This window comes from Dipodomys ordii, unplaced genomic scaffold (assembly GCF_000151885.1).
Source record: "Dipodomys ordii isolate 6190 unplaced genomic scaffold, Dord_2.0 Scaffold135, whole genome shotgun sequence".
Taxonomy (NCBI): Eukaryota; Metazoa; Chordata; class Mammalia; order Rodentia; family Heteromyidae; genus Dipodomys; species Dipodomys ordii.
The window spans coordinates 1,912,313-1,930,442 of record NW_012267351.1 but is presented as its reverse complement, the minus strand read 5'-3'; the positions used below and the strand labels follow the sequence as shown (position 1 = coordinate 1,930,442).

Sequence of the window (18,130 nt, the reverse complement as noted above, 5' to 3'; positions counted from 1 at the left end):
ACACACACACACACACACACACACACACACACACACACTCTAGACCCAGTGCTGACCCTGGGGGACAGGGGACAGGACCTTGATAGCTCTAAAAGCTGCACTACTTTGAACAATGTGCTCAGCTCAGCAGTGTCCTCAGAACTCTGTCCTGCTATGCCAGGTAGTACTATGCCCACAAACCTGTGACCTCAAAGGGTGGCCCCAAGGCTATCAGGCCTAGGGCCAGGGCATCTCAGGCCTTAACAGGAGGTGTTTGTCTGCTTCCAGTCGAGGCCAGTGCAAGGGAATTCTGGCTGAGGAGATTCCTGGGGCTCTGACTTGCCTAATACCAGAAAAAGCTGTTCTGCTGGATGGGAGGAGCCCCATCCTAGAAAGGAAAAAGGTTCTCTGGCTAGATGGACAGTGCAAAAACCCCTCATAGGAGGCTTAAGACTCAGGCAGAGCTGGGCGCTGGTGGCTCACGCCTGTGATCCTAGCTGAGATCTGAGGATCGCGGTTCAAAGCCAGCCTAGGCAGGAAAGTCCATGGGACTCTTATCTCCAATAAACCACCAGAAAACTGGAAGTGGCACTATGGCTCAAGTGGTAGAGTACTAGCCTTGAGTGGTAGAGCTGAGGGACAGCACCCAGGCCCAGAGTTCAAGCCCCACAACCCCCCCACCCCCCACCCCACGACTCAGGCAGGAATGGCCTTCTCCTCTTCAGGAGCACTCAGAAGAGCTCTCAGGGAGCACAGGGCAAGGCTGGAGCCTCCACTGGGGGGGGGGGAGCTGTCTTCCCAGGGCCCTGGATACACCTGGCAGGGGAAATCTCACCCTCTCAGCTTGATTCCAGGCCTCCCAAGAGCTTGCTGAGCTCTATAATAATCTGCCAGACCCTTACAGCATTTCCAGGCTTCTGGCTTGGAGTATCCTGGAGGAGGCCCCCCTCCTAGTTGGAAGGAGACACCCTAAGAAACCCAAAACTGCCCTGCTGCAGGGCAGGCTCTGACTTTTCTCAGCATGCAGGGGGGTGTGCGTGGAGAGGGTGTCCAGCTGGCAGGGCCTCGGGGATGCTAAGGGAATGCAGAAGTATTTAGATAAAAGCTCAGGCTGGGCCTACCACACCACACATACCAGAAAGGCTGGTATTTAAATTGCTCATGGTTTAGCAGCCTGGTGGGATAACTTTTCCTTCTAGCTGGAATATCAAGTTGCAAGCAGGCCCTTCAAGAGATCTCTTCAGAGACTCAGAGACCCTGCCCTTCTTTTCTCCTGGGATAGTTCTTGGGCTGGACCTGGCAAAGGAGCCAAGAGAGAAACCTAGGAGGCGGGGGGTGTATGGGAGGGGGCTGTTACCATTGGAATTCCGGAGGGGGGTACGCCGACAACTTCACAGGCAATTTCACCAGTTCATCACCTGCTGTGGCCTCCACCACGGGTCCTTTGAGCCACTCCACGCTGATGAAGGGCTTTTCTGCCAGACAGGAGGCAGCAAGGTAAACCTAGGGCTGACCAGGGATTCCTAATTTTGCTCCCCTGCAGCCCCAGTTTCTTGGAGACTAAGGCTAATACAAGCTGGGCAGGGCTTGTGCTCATAGCTTTTCCTTCTCTCTAGCTGGACAGCCCCCACTCCACAGGGGCCTCTATAGGCCTGTCATCCACACTTGCACCAAAACCCTTGCTCACCCTAGGCCATGGTGGACTGCAGGTTGTTCCTGACACCTGTCCCCCCTCCCTCCGTGCCCCCCGCAGGCTGTACCATGCACGATGACCTCCGTGCTCTCTCGAAATCGCTGGATGCCATTGTTGGCCTCACACACGTAGGGCCCCAGGTCATGCTGGCTGACGTTGTAGATGGTCAGGATGCTGGAGAGTTCTGTGTGAGTCTGCTGGGCGCGCCGCTCAGGTACCCACTTACCCCGCTCTTCCTGCCCACACCCGGGGGAAGCCCAGGGTCAGCAGGGATGCTCTGGGCAGGACCACCCTCTCCTCCACCTCCTCCTCCTCTACCCCAAGGCACACACACGCCTTGCCCAGCCAGTGGTGGCTCAGGAGGCCTAGCGCCAGAGTTTTCCTCGGAGTGGAAAACTTCCACATCAATTAGGGTTCCTAGGGTTGTTATGTTCTCGGGTCCTGGGCCACAGATGGGCATGGGATATAACAGAGACTCCTGGGAACGGTGCTGAGGGGGAAGGGGAGACGCCACAGCCACAGACAGGAAGGAGGCCGGGGCCTGGCAGGGCTGCCAAACTCACCTGCTTCCCTGGGTAATCCCAGTCGAAGGTGACACCCGAGTTGAACTCAGCCCACACGGTGCAGTTCAGGACCAGCTTCTCCCCAACCAGCAGCTCCAGTGACTTCTTAGGGAACAGCTGGATGTCATAGAGTTCATTGCCTGGTGACACACGCACAGTGAACTCCCAACCCTTTACGCTGACAACGCACAGGACCACCCATCGCTGCCAGGGGCGCAGACCTTAGGCATGCCCCCAGCTCGGGCTGTGACGCTGGCTGTATACTGTCTCTTGGGAGCCCTGAGAGAGAACCAGGAGCAGGTGAGGAGCGGGAGTGGCCACTCTTCCTACCTGTGATGTGCACCAGGAAGGGGTTGGAAAGGAAATCCTGGCCGCCCCAGGAGGTCTCACACTGCAGGTACAGGGCATCGCGCAGCAGCGGCGTGGGCACCTGCATGCCCCGGCGGTCATCCCACACCACCTCCTGCCCATCGGGCCGCAGCACCGAGTTTTGCTGGACAGACAGAGCGACAGTCAGTGCCTGGCTACCTCCTCTCTCTTGGCCACTTTTCCAGGGGAGGAAGGGGGGCGGTGTCTGATCTCGTACCGAGCGCAGTGTGACGTTGAGGCCGGGGATGGACACCAGGCAGGGCACCCACATAGAGTCTTTCCTGTTGACCAGGAGTGTGTCAGGCTTGCTGATGAACGGTTGCTCGAAGTCTGAGGAGAAGGGATAAGGAGTTGGGAGGGCAGGGGTTCAGAGAATCGGTGGTCAGTGTTGTCCAAGGGGCAGCAGGGGCAGCCCCACAGGGCTGGGCAGTGCTGAGCTGCTTTGAACCAAGTGAAGTCCCATCCGGGTGAGGCTTGGCCACCAACCATCCCATCCACGGCCGCTGCCCCGGCCTGCCTCACCTCTCACAAACACGTAGGTGCTGGCAGCTGTGGTGCCCTCGATCCGGGCCTTGATGTATTTGTAGTAGCAGCGGTAGCTGCCTGTGTTGTTGGCGTGGGCCTCGGTCAGCAGTAGCACTTTGCAGTAGGGCCTGGCATCTGTGCCCTCACAGTCCTGTACGACCCCTGTGTCCTCGCTGTCCTTCTCCGCAGTGGCTGGTGCCTCTTGAGCTCCTGGCCAGGCCCACTCCAGGGGGTGCTGCCCACTGGCAAAGCATGGGAGAGGTCAGGAGGCCCTGAGGAGACTTCTTCAAGGGTCAAAAGCATCGCCATCACTCAGCTCGCCCCAAGATTGGGACACCATAGACCAGCCAGGAAGGGGACTCCGGAGGTCCCTAGGGGCCTCTGCCTGGCTTCCAAGGCTCTGATTGGCCTGCAGAGAAGCCTGGGCCTGACATCATTCCTGAATGTGTGGGCTGGAGGCCAGTGAAGGCTGGGGGGAGATAGATGCAGGGTGGCCCAGGGTTTTATGAGAACAGGTGAGGGTGGGCGAGTGCAGGGTGCTTGTATCCACAAGGCCTCCAGGCATCTACAGTCTGGAAGCCCCACTGGGCCTGGAGGTCTCCCTACCCTGGGGAAAGAGCTATGTTCTGGGTTCTCAGCCACTACATGAAGCGCTGCCCAGTACCTGCAGGAGATGGAGAGGCTGTCACTCGTGTCGATGATGTACTGGTCCTCTGTGATGTTCAGGGTCGGGGGGGTCATGGAGTAGCCACTTACCAGGCCTGGAGTGGGAGACAGGGGTTAACGTGGCACTGGATTGAGTTCGCATGAAAACTGAGCCGGTGCTGTTAGATCTTCTAGGGAATCCCTTTCCAGGGCCGAGGCCACAGGTGGCACAGCCTCATCTCCCTGTCTGCAGTCCCAAAACAACCAGTAAGCTCCCTGCCTGGCCAGCGGGAGCCTCCCCGCAGTCCTCAGACTCAGCCTGGCCCCGTTTGCAAGCAGTGAACCCTGACCTCTAACCCTCAAGCTGCCAATGAAGAAGGCTTTAAGCTCTGTCCCACACTAGGAGAGACTTAAACCATGAGATTCCCCCTCCTAACACTTCTGCCTGAAATCTCCTCTCTCCTGAATTCCAGACCTACATCCACTGCTTATAAGAGGGCTCCTGAGAATCTCAGGCCCTCCCAGACATACCCAGGCCTCAGCCTGCTCTCTGCGTGTGATCTCACACACATGGAGCCCACCTCAGAGCTGCTCCTCCACCTCACCCTCCATACAGACCCTATCTGACTGCCCCAGCCTCCTCTGAACTCTTCTCTGCCTACATCTTTCCCCCAACCCCTCCCCTCTCCCCCTGCCCATCCTTTCCACAGGGCTCCTGCTCAGATACACAAATAAACCTGCTTTTACCTGGCTGAACACCAGCCCTCAAGCCCTTGATGACTGGAGATCAATGGGGTGTATGGGAGGGGGTGGGGTGGGAACAGGCCCCTCTGTCCTATAGGATCCAACCCTGCTGCTCACATCACTCTGCTCAACGCCCTGTTTCCTGCTTCCTGTGTGCGTGTTTGCATGTGCGCGTTGACAGGTAGAGGTCTTCTGCATGCTCAGGTCTGTTGGCTTCTGTGGGCCTGGGTGTGTGAATCTGGGTTGTGTGTGAGTGTGCGTATTTGCTTATCACTGACATGTTCTTTGGTGCATGCCCATGCCCATGGGGGGGATAGGATCCCTGTGTGTGTGTGTGTGTGTGTGTGTGTGTGTGTGTGTGTTGGGGGGGTGGTGAGAGCAGACCCTGGGGGAGGTCTAGGCCTGGAACTCTGGCAGATGCATCCTGCCAGGATTGTCCTGAGACAACAGGAAGGGAGGACTGTGTGGCTGGAGGCCCTTCCCTTCCCTCCCACCGCGCCCCCCCCCCAAGTCCCTGTCCTCCTGGGTGGAGCACAGTTCACTCTTCTTTGCCTCCAGCCCCTTCCATTCCTACAGGGTTCAGAGCAGCCATTCCAGTCCAGTGGCTCCCAGCCCGCCCCTGTCACCTCCTAAAGTCCTGCCCTGAAGCTAAGGGGACTCCGTAGCTGATCCCAAGTAATCTGACCAAAGGGTACCGGGACAGCTCACTGTACACCAAGAAAAACGTGGGTGAAAACAGTCACCAGTCAGTGCCCACCGGCTGCTCGCTTCTGATCACAATTTCTTTCATCCCTCCAGGTCAAACCCTCCTAGACCTTCTAGAAAGGCCTTACCAAACACGGAGGACGAAACAAGCCCTCCAGCTGGGCGAGCTGCTGTTCCTAAGAAGGCAACCTCTCACCTTCTCTATTCTATGTCCCTCCACTCACCACCACCCACCCCCCGCCCCCAGGATTGCTCACAGCAGAATAGAAGAGCTCCAGAGAGAAGGCTTCTCCTCAGGCCAGAAAGGAAGCCCCAGGAGGGCACCAGTGAGCTGGGTTCCAAAGAAATAGTAGAAAGCAAGTAAGGCCAGGCTAAGCAGGTATATAGACAAATGCGTGATCGAACTAGGAGCTATGGAGGAACCATGACACCACGCCGCCCCCCGCCACTGTATGGATGAGGTAGGCGTTAAAGAGCTATGTAGTGTAGGAGGTCCGGCCTGAAGACAGCATATGAGCATACAGGAGGTCTCTGGTTGCCAGCTAATGCTCCTGCCTAAGCCCCGTGTATGCCCTCAGTAAGGGAGAGAGGTCCCTGCCACAGTGAAGTCTGGGATGCTGTGTGAGCTGGCCCCGAGAGGCTGTCCCTTTTCTCTGTAGCACACATCTGGGCACACCTCTGGTAAGGGTCAGCTACAGAACTGTGGCAGTTGCTGGCCCAGTTTTCTTGAGTGGTTCCCTTTGCTTCCCAGGTACAGCAGGTAAGCAGCCATCTTCCAGACACTTCCATTCTCTACTGTTTCAGCCCTTGAGAGGACACAGGCCCTCTCACCAAACTTGCAAATTGCTAGGGATTTTTTTCCCCTTCCATATCTTGAATCCTTTGCCTTCGCTTCCCCTTCTGTGGCTCTCACTCTTTGGATCTGATTCATACATCTCTTCCCCATACAGTCAACACCACTGAAGTAACATCCCTCCTCCTCCTCCTCCTTCTCCTCTTCCTCCTGCTCCTCCTCTTCCTCCTTCTCCTCCTCCTCCTCAGAGATCCTGCTGTTAGAACATAATCAGACTGCATTGTGCTTTCTACTTTTCTAAGCCCATACCAAGCAATGTGGGACAAAGATTCAGGGTTTGGATTTAACAATAGTTGGATGGATGATAGATGGGAAAATAATGGATCATCCCACCCATGAATGGATGGATCGATAGGCCAGTGGGTAGATAGATAGAAGAGCGTAAGTGAATGAATGAATGGAGGGGTAGATGGATGAGTAGATAGATGGATAGGAGTGAGGGTTGGATGGATGGATGGATGGATGGATAAGGGAACAGAGCCAATAGGAGCTTCTTCCCAAACAGTACTATACCATCAAAGGAAGCTATATTCCTCCTTCAGGACCATTTATCCTGTTCAGCCTATCTCATGTACAACCTGGCTGGCTGAGGATACTACTTCCCCAGGGTTGCTTTTTTTTTTTTTTAATGCTCCACCCTCTCTCCACTAAAGCTGTCATCAGCCTCTCTCCAGATCACTTCCCTTCATTCTTTGCTGACTGTAGCTCTGGACTGGCCATCCTCTTCCCCACCCCAGCTCATACCATTCTCCATGACTTCAACATCCACCTGATGACTCACCAGAACACTGGCCTTCGAGATCTTCCCTCCTCTCCTCCCCCTCGTCCACTGGCTTCCAGAGGCACACCCTGAACACGGTCATCACGAGAAACCATACCATCCCCCTGAATGCCTATCTCCCCATGATTTCCTCTCTTTCTCCCTTCTCCTCTCCTGCCTCAGGTGTACTCTTCCCCTACTAACTTTAGTCTTGTTAGATGCACCTGTTCTGATGCAGTGACCACGGACAGCCCATCACCCTGTCCCCCTGGCCTCCTGCCCTCTGTTCCAGCCCTTCAACACCACCATGTCACAGAGCAGCTCCACACAGCAGCGCAAAGCCCCTGAACACCAGCTGTGTTTGCTTTATTTCCTGCTAACAGACTCTCATTAAATGCACTTCCCTGTGTCCCGTCCTTCCTCTCGGCATTCACAACACACAGCATCCGATGAAGATACCTCATTCTACCCCCTCAGTAGCCTGTCAGGGCTTCTGACAACTCCGCTCCCAAACCAAAAATTCTCCAAAATACTCAGCATCTCCTGGCCCTGATACTCACAGATAATTCCTTTTTCTCCGGATCACTGATCTTTATGAGATCATCTCCCATCTTCAAAACAAAACGACTCCTTGATTTCCTACTCCCTCTGGCTACTGTTCTGTTTCCCTCTTTCACTTTATAGCCAAAGCTCACTTTTCTCATCCATAGGTGACACCCCTAACTTCATGATTTCTGGTGACCCCCCAATGCCCACCGGTCCAGTGGGACTCCAGGGCAGATAGCAGAACTTTCTTCCTTTGCTGGCTCCTGTGACCTCTCTCTTCCCTCAGCTTCCTCCGTCCCCTCAGCCCAACACTAATTCCTGTTGCTCCTTATTTTCTCTTCCCTATCATTCTTTCTCCCAGGGGTCAAGATACCTCTGGATCTCTATCTCCAACATAGAGCTCTTGTCTCAACTCAGCCCGAGGCATCTAGCTGACCAATCTTGAATTCCCACAGACACCACAAGGTCTATATTCCTAATGCTAACATCCAGATTTGATAGCAGCCATCTCCCTAAATTGAAAAAAGATTCTCTGTGGATTGCCGTCTTGGCTTCTCAGCCCGTCCATTTGCCACAAAGCCTGGCAGGCTGGGTATAGCCCACGGCTGGACCCCTGTTCTTTTGGTCTGTAGGGAGGGGAGAGGACAGAGGGCAGAGGGCTAACAACAGCATTTGCCCCAACGTGGCTTCCTGAGCCTGCTCTGGCCTCCACTTCCAGTGCAGTTGTGATTGTTAGTTTAAAACGACAAAGAAGTCCTATCTGTGACTTCCCTATGCACTTCGAGAGAAATCCAGACACCTGACAGAGATCTGGCCTCTGTCCAGCTGTATACACTCTCTCTGTCTTTCTGTCTCTCTGTGTCTCTCTCTCTCATGGCCCACCCATGTTGCTCTGCATCATGTCTTTCCCACCCCCAAGGTCTTCACATACACCTGTTCTCTTGATATGCTTCTCCTATGCTCTCCGCACAGCTGGCTTTTGTCTCAGCTTAGGATCTCATCCTTACAAAATCTAAATGTCCTCTTCGGGCTCCATCTCTGCCTCATGGTTACTTGCCTTATTCTGGCTACACCTGGTAAGATTCGATTTTCTTATGTTTATCCATGTCCTGTACTAGCAGCGAGTTTCCATGGTGCCAAGATCAAGACAGTTCTGTTTTCTATCCCATTGCATGCCTAGTTCCAGCACCTAACACAGAGCAAAGACTCAATACATACTTGTTGCATGAATAAATGGTTGGTTGGATAGACCGATGCTGGACACAGTTGGGAATAAGCATGGATGAGTGGATGGATGGGTAGATAGATAAATGGACAGATGGAAAGGATGGATAGACGGAGCATCAGATGGTTGGATGGGTGCGTGGAGAGATAAATGATAGCTGGATGGGCAGAGGGATGGAATATGGTTAACCAGATCTCTGAGGTCTTTCTTCGGGTTGGAACTGGGTCAGACTCCATTGTGCCTTTGGAAGAGGTTATTTCCAGCTTTGAAGGTGAGGCTCCCTGCTGACTGGATGAAACATCTGACTGCTAGACAGTTGGGTATATTTGGCCCAGAGGCTCCATGACTGCCCAGCCCCCACCCACCAAAGGCGCATCCTTCCTGCCTGGCTGTTGTCTGTCTCTACTGTCTCTTCCCTTCCCGCAGCAGGAAGCATTGTCATCCTGGCCTCTGCCACGCTCCCCCTGCCTTCCTGTTCCTGGCCCCCGGGAACTGGCTTCTTCCTTCCCCTGGCCAGCAGGGCAGTGGCCCTGTAAACTTGCAGCAGAGCAGTTGGGGCAGGCGCCGGGCCGAGGTCAGCAAGGCCAGAGTGCACACCTCCTCTACTCTGTGCTGTCAGCAGCCCTGTGACACCCCCTTGGCCTTGAGCCCCTCGGGAATCCTGCATCAGCCATAGGCGAGGAAAACTGTGGGAGCAGCATACAGGAGGGCATTACCATCCCCCTGGGGGTGGGGGAAAATAGCATGCACACCTTTAAGCCAAGACCATGTATCAGGAGCTCCTTTCTTGAGAAACTTGGGGGGGGGGCGGAATTCAACCCAACATAGGAAGTGGTGCTTCCAGAGAGTGAGGTTGAATTTCATCTGTGCATGAATTCTATCCAGATGGGCCCAGAAAGGATTTGCTAGGAAAACATGAATTGTCTCCATGGAAGGAGACAGGCAGGGTTGGAAGTAAAGGAGGGCACAGGTGTACCCCCTTTATGAATGTGCCCTTGGGAATCTTCAGAGATGGATAAAAGAACTTGGTCCCCTTTTGTAGTGAGAGTAAGGATGAGGCCCGGGCTGGAGGGGTTTTCTAGGAGCTGTGTCTACACTGATCATTAAATTCACAGGGAATGGCCAGGCCCAGGTCCTAGCACAGGGGGTTCAGGGAAACTGGAAAGAAAGAAGAAGAAGTCAGCTGGTTCCTTTTTGGAACCTCCTCCTCCCTCCGCTCATGTTGCCAACCTGAGTACAGGCCTCTCGGCCTCCCAGCCTCCTGGCCAGCTCGCCACACCATTCCGTCCAAAGGGGGATAGTGGGGCTTCAGGACCCCTTTCCTGGCTCCTCCCAGCTATGCGGAGGTGTGCACGGTTTCTAGGTGGTGTCTGTTCCAGCAATCTTCTGCCCTGCCACTTTCCTGGCTGGTTTAATCTCCCAAAGCTTCTGCTGAGCATAAGAGGTGCTTGCCTAGCCCCCCTCCTGGGCTCATGCTGTGTCCACTGTCCTTCCTGACAGGTGTCTGTGCCTGGCAAACTACAGATCCTACTTCAAGGGCTGTACAGCCTGCTCTCACCTCTGGGGCTCAGAGCAGTGACCCTATTTCTAACCCACAACCCAAGGAAGGGTTGTGTCATCTGGTAGCTCTGAGATATCATCAGTCCATGGTTGGGCTCCCAAATCCAATATGGTGGACACAAGGTTGCCATCAGAATCATTTAGTAGTCAGACACTCCTCACTGGGCATGGGTCCTCTTCACCCTCTCGCTGAGGGTGGGGAGCATTGTTCCTTAGGCCAGTCAAGGGGTCGGGGAGACCTGCCCCAGTGCCTTCTTTTCACTCCTAAGAACGAGTCAGCAGACCCCGCAACAGGGAAGTGCCGTGTGTATGCTGGCCTGAGACTCCAGAACTTAAGAGTCAGGCTCAAGTGGTCATGAGTCCTTCACTTCCAGTCTTCAGGACTAAGAGGACAAGGGCAGCTTGGCTATTCCTGACACAGACTCATAGCCTCCAGATCCTGGCTAATACCTTCTCCCCATCCCCCTCCACGACACCACTCTCTAGTGGAGGGCCTTGAGCAATTCAGTACCTCTCCTCTCCCCTAAGGCCCAGTTCTTCCCCTTGTGAGGTATAGATGGTAAGATTGCTGGGAACCACAGACCCCCACATAACCACATTAAGAAACACTGCAAGTTCAGAATACACGGTCACCAAACCATGCACCACCACCTGCCAGCTGAGCACTTAACGGCAGTTTCTGCATCTCATGGTGAACCAGCGCTGGGTGAGAATGTGGAGGTAGCGGATCAGGGTTGAGACTTCATGTGAGCTAGAATAGGTTTTATAGACTAAATAGAGATGTGCTGGCCCAGGAGGTAAACACTGATTCTTCTAGGCTAGAGGGCTGTGTGCAAAAGCCAGCGTGGAGGTAACCACAAGAAGCATGTGGATAGAACAGATAAAGAGTAACCTGTGGAGTGAGAAGGCCACAGAAAAAGGCCCAGGGTTGCAGGCCCAGCCTCAGGCCTCTGTCCTGCTTCAACCTCACCCTGTTATCTCTTCACTCTCTAAGCCAGCTCCTCTGCAAACTAACCTCAGTGGACCCTGCTCTAAAGCTCAGATCACAGCCAGGCCTTGGAGGAGAGGGGAACAGATAGAGACAGGCCACACAGTCCACTGATCCGCTGCACACGTCCTAAAAAGAACAACACTTCCCAGGTTGGAAAGGATGTGGACAAACAGGCATTCATACAATTAAACAAAACAACTTGGTCCACTTTGACCCCCAAATTCTGCTTATATGGATGCATCCTGTTCTAACAACAAGAACAAATGCATGCCTAGCATTTTTCTGTGTACCGGTGCAGTCTCACACGCTTTTAATACTCTCCCCCCCCACATACCCCCAAGTAGGGGTTATTACTACACATTGTGATCATATGAGCAAACTGAGACACACAGAGACCAACTGGTCCCAAATGACATTACCAATAAGACTGTCTTTGGGTGGAAGTTTGTGAAAGGGGGGGGGGGTAAACCCTGCTCTCACTTTCCCTACATTGGCTGTCCAAGTGATGATCATTTCATGAAGCATGGGTTTTGCAGACGAAGTAGGAGCCTGTTGGGCCAGCAGGAGGACAGAGTGGCTTTGCTCTCGACCCATTCCCTCCCTTGCCATGCTCGTAGATCACTTTGCACCTACAGGGTTCACCTTGCAGAGGACACATGCTGGCCCGATGGCCACCCTTAGCTATCTTGGGAGCTGCCCCCCCTCTCCAGTCTCTGTCCTCTTCACCCTACTATTTGGACAGCCTCCATACACTTCCAGGTGTCTCCACTGGCGCAGTTCTGATCCAGTGGTCAGTTCTCTCCAGATCCAAAGCCCCGCTCTGAGCTCTCTGTGGCCTGAGTAGGATCTGAGCATTCCCTTGCCTTCCCCATCCGCAGGGTCCATTCCAGCCCCTCTATTTGCCATCTTCGTAGATAAGCCTCCTCCTCTACTCTGACAGGCCATCCCCAGTGCCACCACCTAAGGGTCATGCGCCGAGGCTCCCCTCCACTGGACTCTTACCCTCTCCTGCGGCATCTTGGAGTCTGGCTTTATCACACTCGACAATTCCTTAGCTCAAGGTCAAGGGCTATCATGTGTCTTTTCCTTTTCACCAAGGACTTGGGGAGTGCTTAACCCATGACCGACTCTCTGGGGAATCCAAGGGAAAGAAAGAAGCACCATGGCGAGTGTGTGGGCAGGTGTAGAGGGGAGGAATTGGTGCCAGACAGAGGCGGACACTCTGGGCTAGAACTAGACCTGAGGGAAAGAAAGATGGTGCCATAGTTTGGGGCATGGTGGAGACATCAGGTAGCAATGTTCACTGTTAGAAATCTGTGACCCTACCTGCCTATCTTTCTAGGGTTTTTGGCCCTTCCTTCCTTCCTTCCTTCCTTCCTTCCTTCCTTCCTTCCTTCCTTCCTTCCTTCCTTCTCTCTTCCTTTCTTTCTTCCTTTGGTTGTGGGACCTGAACTCTGGGCCTGGGTGCTGTTCCTGAGCTCTTCAGCTCAAGGCTAGTGTTCTACCACTTTGAACCCAGCACACTTTCAGTTTTCTGGTGGTTTATTAAAGAGTCTCACAGACTTTCCTGCTTGAGCTGGCACTGAACTGCAGTCCTCAGATCTCAGCCTCCTGTGTAGCTAGGATTACAGGTGTGAGCCACTGGTGCCCGGCTGTTCCTCCTTTTTCTTATTCCCTTGGTACCTCTGCCCTCGGAGACCAAACTCCAAGACATCTGCCACCTCCCTGACTGAAATCCATTTACCCCTAACATCTAACATTTCAACCTCTGATCTTAATTTCAACCCTCTGATCTTCATTTCCTAATCTTCAGAATAGGTACAATGACACTCATTACCACAAGGTTAAAATTCCCACACTTCCTTGTTTGAAACAATTGGATGAACCATCTTACACCAAAGTGTAACTAACAACTAGAAGCTCTAAGTTTGAGTGTGTATGTGTAATGTGTGTGTGTGTGTGTGTGTGCCTGAGTGGGCATGTGTGCACACCTGCATACTCATAACAATATAAAAAAGAGAATTGACTGTGCAGAATTTAGGCAAACTGAGACCAGGATCCCCAGTTAGGTGAGGATAAAGGGATTCCTTCAGTATACTTGAAAGCCTGAATTCTGTGTTCTTGGGGCACACCTAGAATGGGCATGAAATCCTTCCAGCCCTTGGTGCAACCTTCCATTTGGAAGCTAAGGGTGTCTTCCCGAAGCTTCCTCGGGAGTCTGTCTGGAGTAGGAAAAGGTCCTGGTAATTGGCTAGAGCTCAGTAGGTACAGGCTGGGTGCATGTGGGTTTAGGGTTGTCCTTGGGCTCCAGCAAGGACCAGCTTCTGTAATTCAAGAATCTGGTCCCTATCTTTGAAGGTGGGGACACTGAAGGGTGGGATCTGTGTTTTTGGATGTGTGGCAGTCCTAGGGCTTGAACTCAGGGCCTGGGTACTATTCCTGAGCTTCTTTTGCTTGAGGCTAACACTACTATTTCAATCACTGCTCCACTTTGTGTGTGTGTGGGGGGGGGGAAGGATTCATTTATTGGTGATAAGAGTCTCAAGGGCTTTTCTGCCTGGGCTGGCTTCAAACTGTGATCCTCAGATCTCAGCCTTCTGAGTAGCTACAGCCACCAATGCCTGGCTCTCATCTGTGTTTCAGAGCTACGGGTTAGGCTAAGCAGGAAGACACAAGCCAGGAAGATGTTGTGCAGTTGGTACTGCTAAGGAAGGAGAGCAGGGGATGGATGGGCTGGGAAGGTGGGCTGCCTCAGTACCCCATGGGGGTGTCAAAGAGGTGGGAGGTACCCTAGCAGGTGCTGAGCATTAAGCTCAAGGCAGCTGTGCCAGGCCGTCGCCCTGGTCTTGCTGGGGTCAGGTCTCTGCTCACCAGCAGCAGCCTGAGCAATGTTATCAATGAGCCCAGCTGGCTCAGAGGTGGCCCCCCAGCACGGCTAAATCGGGGCCACCGGCTCCTGCCACAGGAAGAGGGAAACGCAGGCAGGATGTCCTCTTCTGTGGCCGACAAGTCCTTTCCCATGAACCCCTGCTGACCTTGCTGGCCACGTGGCGGGGGCTCCCCTACTTGCCACCCAGACCTGTGTCTCTGTCCAGTCCTAGTTGTCTTCCCCCTTCCCCCACCATCCAAGGGGGAGAGGGGCTGGGCAAAGGAGAGGGGGCGTGTCCACTGTCCACCCCGCCCACAGCGGGGCGGAGCAGGCACCCCAGCCTCCCACAGCACCTTCCTGCTCCCAGACTGGTCCCCTCCGCTTGACCGGAAAACTGAGATCCCAGAGGAAGCCAGTGTCTGAAAAGGATCGAAAGGCAGGAATCCCTGCCTCCAAGTGGGACGTGTCTGCGGCTTGTCTGTCACAGTGCGAGAGGTTCTTTGGATCCCTCTCCCTGCCCATCTGACACTCCCACGCCATCTCAGAAAACGGTGGCACACAGACCCAGGTGCAGAGAGATCTATCTGCTCCATGTGTGAAAATAGCCAAACAAGAAGCAGGAGGGGCCAGCTAGACACAGAGAAGAACTTCCTTCTTCATGCTAGGACCCTACTTAGTTTCCCTGGTCTTCCTTCTGCCCCCATTACATTAAATGGAAAGTCCTGAAGGCCAGACTTCTCCATATTTGATTCTCCTTTTGGGGGATCCCCATCTGATAAGTGATCACATGATCCACCCTTTCTCTTAAGGCAGAGACCTGGCATTCTTTCTCTCTTCCCACCAACCACTGGATCCATGGGTCCATCCTGGCTACTCAACCCCAGGGTCTAGCTTCATCTGATCATTCCCTTGTCCCGACAATGCAACAGCTGATGTTTGTATGTCTGAGCCTTTAAGGGGTTCTTTGCCCAGCTTCTAACTCCCTTCCTTGAAATCTGCAGACCCCTCAACGGGAAGGGACACTATCTTCCTGTGCTGTCCCCAGCTGGGCTTCCCAAGGACCACTGAGCAAATTCATCCCTGGGCTACAGATGTCTGGCTGCCACATCCTGGGGCCCCTGCTGGCCTGGCACTCAAGAAACCCTGCAGGCCAAGGCCCATTCTGAGGAGGTCGCCATGGCTGGTTGGCTTGCACAGAACTGGCATACTGGGGGAGTTCAGTGGACTGTCCATTATGATACCTTGTGTGGGCCTGCCTGGGTGAGGGGGGAGGGCAGTGTGCACTGGAAAGGAAACAGAACCCTTCAGCCATAGTGGCTTCATGCTCTAGGCATGGTGGCTTGACCAGCGGCGTGGACATTAGCATGCCTGCAGAAGTGGACGAGGGCCAGCAGGTCCATAGACACCAACAAAGTAGACCCAGCCCCCATATTCTGCTGGCACCCACTTACATCCCCGCTCCCTTTCTACTCTCCTGGGCTTGGGTCAGGGTTGAGGAGTAAAGAAAGCAGAGAATTGCATCGGCCAGGTGAGCTTCAAGCCATGGCAGGGGTGTGTCCTCAGGTCAGGCTCATGCCCCTTCACCCCCCAAAAAAAATCTCTGCTACTTTCTCTGAACATCCCAAGCTGGCTGCCCACTGTCTAGAGGTGAAGCCCCTCCCTTGAAGTCCTCAAAGATGAAACTTCTTGAGTATGTCATTTACCACCTTTCCTATCAATGGCGTCAGACTGTGGGCTGAACCTTGAAGTCCAGCCCAGGTACATGCGCAGAGTGTTTAACCAACCTGTCCACTGCAACTCAGAGGGACACTGAGGTGCAGGGAGGGAGGGGCAAAGGAGAGTCCAAATCACACAACACGGACTGGGGGTGGGGGGGGGAGGATGGCCAAAGCAAGCAAACAAACAAATAAAAGCAAAACATGATATTCTATAGTCTTTAAAGGTTTCTCACCAGCCTTCCATTCTGGCTTTCTTGGTACTTGATTGAATTTAGGATTGCTGAGATTTCTTCTGCAGGGCTAAGGATACCATCCAGTGTCTCCTGCAAGTGTCTACCACTGAGCGACTGAGCTACACCCCCAGACTCTCCCTTGGGGGTTTGTGTTCCCGTTGGGAACTCCTGGGTCCTCTTCCACCCCAGGAGTGGGTGGAACAAGGCACTAGAGCTCACAGGGACAGGTTCTCTGCCATCAGTGTTATCTTTCCGCCAGTCATAGTCATGTCCAGTCTGGGACACCTCTCCTAGCAAAGACCCTTTCTCCCCTTCACAGCTGGGTTTGGGATGCGTGGCCAGTGCTTACTGAAGAGATGGCTTCCCTTCCCTACCTCCCACCTCCCACTCACGTTGGCATCCCTTCCTTCTCACACCTGCAGGCCGTTCCTGTCTCTCTGCAAGCCCCCCTTCCTCTTGGATCTCCTCCCCCAGGGTCCCCGCACTGCTTCCTCTCCAGCTACCCCAGTCCAACCTTTATCCTGAGCCTCAGATACGCCATGCAGCTGTTTGTTGCACGTTTCCTGGGCAGTGGGGGAGGTCTTCCATTCTTTACCTCTGCGGTTCAATCACCATTCTCTCCTCTCCTCCCACACTCAGTCACTCAACAAACACACACTGTGCAGCAGAGAGAGACTGGTCCTGAGGCTGGATGTAGGGATGCAAGGGATAATCTAGGGAGCCCGGTGCTCACGGTACATGCCTGTAATCTGAGCTAGTCAGGACGCTGAGATCTGAGGATCATGGTTTGAAGGCAGCTTGGGCAGGAAAGTTTGGGAGACTAAGTGGAGGTGGCTCCAGTGGCAGAGCACCAGACTTGAGGGGGAAAAGCTTAGGGACAGCCTTCCGGCCCCAAGTTCAAGTCCTAATGTCGGCTTTTCTGTCTGTAAATTGGGCCTCATACTCTGGGATTGGAAAGGATAGAAAGAAATCAGAAAGGGTAGAGTGTGCAAAGCCAATATTCAGCTTCTATGGAGTGCAAAAGCAGCTGATCATTCCGACCACCACCCCCCAATCTCTCAGCATTCCTCTAATGAAACACAAAGGCCCTGTGATGCCCCCTCCGCCCTGATCTCTCTAGAGTGGATTTCCAGCTCATCCTCCCCTCTCTGCCTCTTCCTTCCTGATACCTCCATCCAACCCCTTGCTTCCTCCTTGTCCTTCCCTCTCCCTTCTTTCTCATCCTGGCACCCTGCCAGAGACAGATCACCAATTCACACCTAAACTGTTCAGTCCTGTGCGTCTTGATCCTTTTGCGCCATAGTCCGGGCTCCTTGGGGCTGGCCTTCAAGGCTCCTGGTCAGTCACATCCCAAGTGAACCCTCTCCCTTCACTCAAGATTGGCCTTTTCCCGGCTTCCGTATCTTATGACCTCTCTGTACATCACCTTCATAATAACATTTAATTAAAAATAAAAAAGCTTGGCCTTGGATTCCAAGTTGCTCCTGCACAGTTAACCCTGAGCTCTGCCTGTCTGAGCTGCGGGGGGGGGGGGGATGGATTTGGGGTCCACTGATCTCTGCAGTCCTTGGCCTAGAGAAAGTGGGGCGCCAAGATCTCAGGGTCCTGGACGCGAGAAGTGCGGGGCGAAGGGTGTCCAGGGCCCCGGGAAATGGGTGCCTCGGGGTACCTGGGGAGCGGGGTGGGGTCGGGAGTGCAGCGCCTGGTCTCAGCCAGGAAGCCTGAGAGTATCCGATCTCCCAAGGCGCAGTCTCCCCCCCACCCCCTCCGCTCACCCCCGTCCCTGACCCGGCTGCAATCTCTACCCGCTGTCCCAGGGACCCGGCGAGGCGGGAGGGGGAGGTAGACCCATCGGGCGTGCGCACCCTCCAGGCTGCCCGGTCCCCTGCCTGCCGTCGGCGCGGAGTCCCCCACCACTGGCGCACAGGCTGGGGAGGGACGGAGGGACGGAGGGAACCCCCCCAGGCCCCCAGTCCCGGGACCAGCAGTGGACTGGCAGCGCCCCGTGCTCACCGTCGAGGAATCCCAGGCAGAGCCACAGGCGCAGGCAAGGCGCGGCGAGCCGCGGCATCTCCGGCGGCGCGGGTCTCCCCGGTAGCTTCGGGGCTGGCTGGCAGTGTGATCGCAGGCTGGACCGGCGCGCGCGCGGGCG

General features: G+C 54.4%; 1 protein-coding gene across 1 annotated transcript in view; it reads right to left on the bottom strand.

Moving 5' to 3' along the window:
• Positions 1-18,077, bottom strand: part of Flt4 (fms-related tyrosine kinase 4) — a 42,649-nt gene extending 24,572 nt beyond the window's left edge. Inside the window, exons 1-8 of the mRNA XM_013031016.1 lie at positions 17,992-18,077; positions 3,794-3,890; positions 3,127-3,371; positions 2,822-2,934; positions 2,566-2,728; positions 2,236-2,375; positions 1,740-1,908; positions 1,337-1,454 (exon numbers count right to left, since the gene is read on the bottom strand). Coding sequence (XP_012886470.1) covers positions 1,337-1,454; positions 1,740-1,908; positions 2,236-2,375; positions 2,566-2,728; positions 2,822-2,934; positions 3,127-3,371; positions 3,794-3,890; positions 17,992-18,049 — 1,103 coding nt within the window. The 5' untranslated portion in view covers positions 18,050-18,077. The remainder of the gene's footprint in view (positions 1-1,336; positions 1,455-1,739; positions 1,909-2,235; positions 2,376-2,565; positions 2,729-2,821; positions 2,935-3,126; positions 3,372-3,793; positions 3,891-17,991) is intronic.
• Between the last annotated feature and the right edge of the window lie 53 nt (positions 18,078-18,130).